The sequence below is a fragment of the Bison bison genome, unplaced genomic scaffold (assembly GCF_000754665.1).
Source record: "Bison bison bison isolate TAMUID 2011002044 unplaced genomic scaffold, Bison_UMD1.0 scf7180017864472, whole genome shotgun sequence".
NCBI classification, from domain to species: Eukaryota; Metazoa; Chordata; class Mammalia; order Artiodactyla; family Bovidae; genus Bison; species Bison bison.
The window spans coordinates 654,580-658,992 of record NW_011495033.1 but is presented as its reverse complement, the minus strand read 5'-3'; the positions used below and the strand labels follow the sequence as shown (position 1 = coordinate 658,992).

Below are 4,413 nucleotides of genomic sequence, written 5' to 3'. Positions count from 1 at the left end.
GTCACTACTGGAATAGGAATGACAGTCAGTGGGGTTGGGGTGGCCAGTGGTGGCGGGGGTGCTGGCGGAGGGGCTGGCGGTGACAGAGGCAAAGGCGGTGCCTCAGTGCGGGGCTCCTCCACCGGCATGGTGTGGGCCAGCCGGGCCAGGCTGTTGGCTTTCTTCTGCTCTTGCTCCCGCTCCCGCTCCAGGCGAAGCCTTTCCTGTTCCTCTGCACAGAGAGAACACAGTGGTCTCTCAGCAGGGCCTGCTGTCCTGGCGCCCCAGCTCCCCTTGTCCTCCCAACTGTAACCCATCCTGACCCCATGCCAGGGACCACCCAGTGACAGCACAAATACATACACTCATCCACACCCAGCCAGGCACAGGGCACAGCAGTGAACAAATAAAACAGACTCCTGATCCTTGCTGTTGAGGAGCTCATAGACCAGGGGAGGAGGGGCATAGGACAAACCACAGGATTAACAACCCAGGTTGTGGGAAGAGAGGGGCTATGGAAGGACAGAGCAGAAGCTGTCAGTGAGCGTGCGGGAGGAGGCCTGGCACACTGCAGGTTGAAGTGTTAAGCAGGTGATGGGCAGGGGCAACAAGGCTGAGGAGAGGGAGTGGTAGATGAGGTTGGGAGAGGCCAGTCCACAAGTGATCTCACAGGAGAAGAGAAAGTGCAAGTCACTCAGTCGTGTCTGACTCTTTGCAACTCTATGGACTATACAGTCCACGGAATTCTCCAGGCCAGAATACTGGAGTAGGTAGCCTTTGCCTTCTCCAAGGTATCCTCCCAACCCAGGGATTGAACCCAGGTCTCCTGCACTGCAGGCAGATTCTTTACCAGCTGAGCCATGAGGGAAGCCCAAGAATACTGGTGTGGGTGGCCTATCCCTTCTCCAGAGGATATTCCTGACCCAGGAATCGAACCGGGGTCTCCTCCATTGCAGGTGGATTCTTTACCAACTGAGCTATCAAGGAAGCCCCACAGGAGAAGACAAGAGGCAGTCAAATCCTAGATTCTGGGGAGCTACCTTCTAGAGGGCAGGCATTACCTTCATTTCACAGATGAGACAGATTAGCTTTAAGAGGCAAAATGATTTGTTGAGGGTCATACTGCAAATAAACACACACACACCCCCTACACCCATGTGTCTCACGAGAGCCCCACACTGCAAGCAGGGAGGGGACATCGCCTTCAGCCCACACATGAGACAACAAGGCCTGGGACTCAGGACTGCCAGGCTAGGTCCCAAAGCCTGTTTCCTCAATCGCGGTTTATACCCCAAATGCTCCTGGTCTTTCTCTGCCCTTGGTTGTGCTGGAACTTATTCCACCACCACCAGCAGGAGACTAGAAAGGGAAGAGGCAAGCAGAAAGGAAAGCAGGTAACGGGTTGAACAAGGCAAAGAGTTCCAACAACCTTGCACGCCTCAGTTCAGCATCTCTACTGAAAGCCCCACCATAAGGGGAGGCCTGCTCAGCGGTGGGCGGAGAACAGGGCCAAGGGAGAAGCCCCTCCTGATTGAGACGCCCCTCTCCATCCCCACCCTGCCCCATCCCCTCCCAGGCCCCACCATTCCAGTTCCCTGGCTATAGGCTGGGGCCAGGGAGCAGGCCAGCCCTCCCCTCCTGCCCGATTCACCACACTGCTGACTAACAGAGCTGACAGCACAAAGCGGACACGCCCCAAACACACCACCACCCACAAGGGGTGGGGCTGGGGGGGCAAGGCTGGCCAAGTGCCCCTGTAGGAGAGGATAGCATCACCCTCTCCACAGGTCTTTGGGCCAGGGACCCCAGAAAACATGCAGCCTCGGGGCCCTTTGGCCAATCAACCACTGGTGTGTGTGCCAGGCCTGCTCAGAGCCCCTCCTCCTGCCGAGAAGAAGAGGTGCAGGAGGAAGTAGGGGGAAGTGTTCTGAGAGGGGAAGCGCTCAGTGGTTTCCCAGCAGCCAGCATTCAAGGGCTAGAGTCAGCAAGCACAGCCTCTTCCGTGTCTCCCCCGGCCCCTCAGGAAGGGAAGCTGCCCGGCCTGCTGCTTTACAGCCACCAGCACTGGCTTCCTTTGCGGCCCTGGAGAAAACCCACCCTCTGCGCTCCCCTTTCCACACTGGGAAAGAAACCTGCTGAGTTCAGTCAAGGAGACCTTCTCAGGCCCAGCCCAGGACACCCCGAGTGCACTCCGCACCTCCCCAGACCCCAACCCCAAGACAAGGTCCCGGAGCTCGAAGCCCAACACAGCCCTACCTCCATTCCTTTGAGCCAGGACCTGGGCTTTCACTGGCCTCGGGGCAAGTGTGCCCCTCTCCCACAAGCAGGGCGACAGACAGGGCCTCAGGCCCCGAGGTCAGGGGCTCTGGGGACCCAGGATGGAGGCAAACCTCAGGGTCTCCGTATTCCCTTTCTTGTATTCCCCATGTATAAAGGCAACTCCAAAGCTCCACCAGAAGGTGGCACCCTCCTTCTCATATATCCTCTCTCTTCGGGAGCCAGGCAGGTGCCAGGCTCACAGGTGCCAGGAAGGGCCCAGGTGAATGGCCAAGATCTATCACACCTGGATCAGCATGAAAAAGCTTAACTGACGCTGAAGAGGGTGGCAGTCCAGGCCAGATCCAGCCCACTAAAGCCTCCTGTCTCCTCCTGGCCGGTTCTGACCCATCCCTGCCCAGTATGGTCCCTTCTCCTGTGCACTGGGAAGAGGGAAACAGAGCGTGCGGAGCAAATGAGTGTCAGCAATATGAGTTTAAGCTCCTAAATACTGCTGCACCCTCTTCTCACTCCCATACATGCACACACATACTCTGGCACCTTCCCCGGGCTCTGCCCAGAAGCTGCCCCCAGAGAACTGAGCACCACCCTTCTGGGTGACCCGGGTGCCAAGGCTACAGCCCCCAATGAAGAGTACAGGCTTTGTGCTTTCCCCGAAGCCACTGTGGCCCAGGACCTCAGCCGGCACACAGCTGGGGCCAGAGGAGACCGTATCAGGGGCCTCCCAATGTTCAGGGGGGTTCTCCCCTTCTACATGTAATAGGGACAGTGGTGCACAAGGCAGGCACAGGGTGGGACTAGCTCAGAAGAGGGTCTCATTTGAGTCAACTTCTCTGATTGATAGCAATGACCAGGCCTTCATGCTGGCCACCAGGATGGCCTCGCCCTCCCCTTTCCCTTCGTGTACCAACATGAAGGTGCACACACATCCTTGGACTCATCACGTGAACAGAGTGGCTGGTCTAGGTCAGAAAACAGTCACTTGAGGCTTGAAGTTGAATGGGGGCCCAGACAAAAGGATCCCTGTTCACGGCTGCCCATCAGGTACACACTCCCCAGAAAGCAGTTCTGGTCAGCAAGCTCCGCAGCAGCACCCCCACTTCTCTTCCATTTCTCACCACCCCGACTTAGAGAACAAAACCTCTAGTAGGAGCAAAAAATGAATTCTAGAGATTAGGCTGCTGCAGCCAAATCAAGCTATCTGTACATGAGTTTTGGGAGTAAATCTGGCTTTCCAGCATCCATCCATCCATCCCCTAAGACCTCCTGCTCCACCAAGAAGAAGCCTTAACTGCCTGCCTCTAGTTCTCACCACCTGGGGGAGGGGCAGCGCGCTACAACTTCTTAGTGGAGAGCCATACCCAGGTTCCTTCCAAGTGTTGCAGACGTCATCCTTGTGATTCTTACTCTCAGCTCTGGACTGACTAATTTCAGAAAGGGTGGCAGACACTGACAGTGAGCGTTTACTCCCCTCCCTTACACGGCCAACCAGTCTGCGGGGTAAGTGAAGGTGAAGTGAGTGTTCCTTTGGTCAATCCTGCCGCCTCTAGCACAGTGGGCGGTACACAGTGGGGACACAATAGGGACTCCTGAACTGCATTGTGGATGGCGGTAGCAGGTGACTCAATCTCTCCAAATCTTGTGCACGCTCCTCCCCGAGCCGCGCTGGTCCCGCACGCAGGACAATCTCGGTCACCACCTGCACTGTCCACCGCCTGACCCTGATCTGGACCTCGAAGAAAGGGGGAGGGGCGCGTGAGCCGACGTCCTGACCCCTCAGTTCCGAAAACCCAAGCGTTCTCAGTCTCGCGTATCTCAAGTGACTCTTGACCTTGAGAGGCCGGACGAACCGACTCGGCCAGCCGGCAGACCCGCGGCTCCCCCGCCCGTGGCCTGCTGCTACTCCCCCCGCCCGCAGCGGCGGCGGTACACGCTGCAGGCGCGCGCGCGCACACAACACACACTACTACCTCCTGCATGACTCATCATTGAAGCAACAATAGGCAGAAAGGAAAGGAGGGCGAAGCACTCTCTCCACCACAATCCACCCGACCGGGGGCTGGAGGTAGGGCTGGAGGGGGCAGCAGTCCCCGGATACTGCACACGCTGCCGATCCAGGTCTGCGACCCTCGCAGCAGTCCGGAAAACGGAGGTCTT

The 4,413-nt window shown here is 57.7% G+C and overlaps 1 protein-coding gene across 1 annotated transcript in view; it reads right to left on the bottom strand.

Moving 5' to 3' along the window:
• The window catches only part of MNT (MAX network transcriptional repressor), a 16,553-nt gene that overhangs the window by 10,365 nt on the left and 1,775 nt on the right, over window positions 1–4,413 (bottom strand). Inside the window, exon 2 of the mRNA XM_010861663.1 lies at window positions 9–211. Within this exon, the coding sequence (XP_010859965.1) occupies window positions 9–211 (203 nt within the window). The remainder of the gene's footprint in view (window positions 1–8; window positions 212–4,413) is intronic.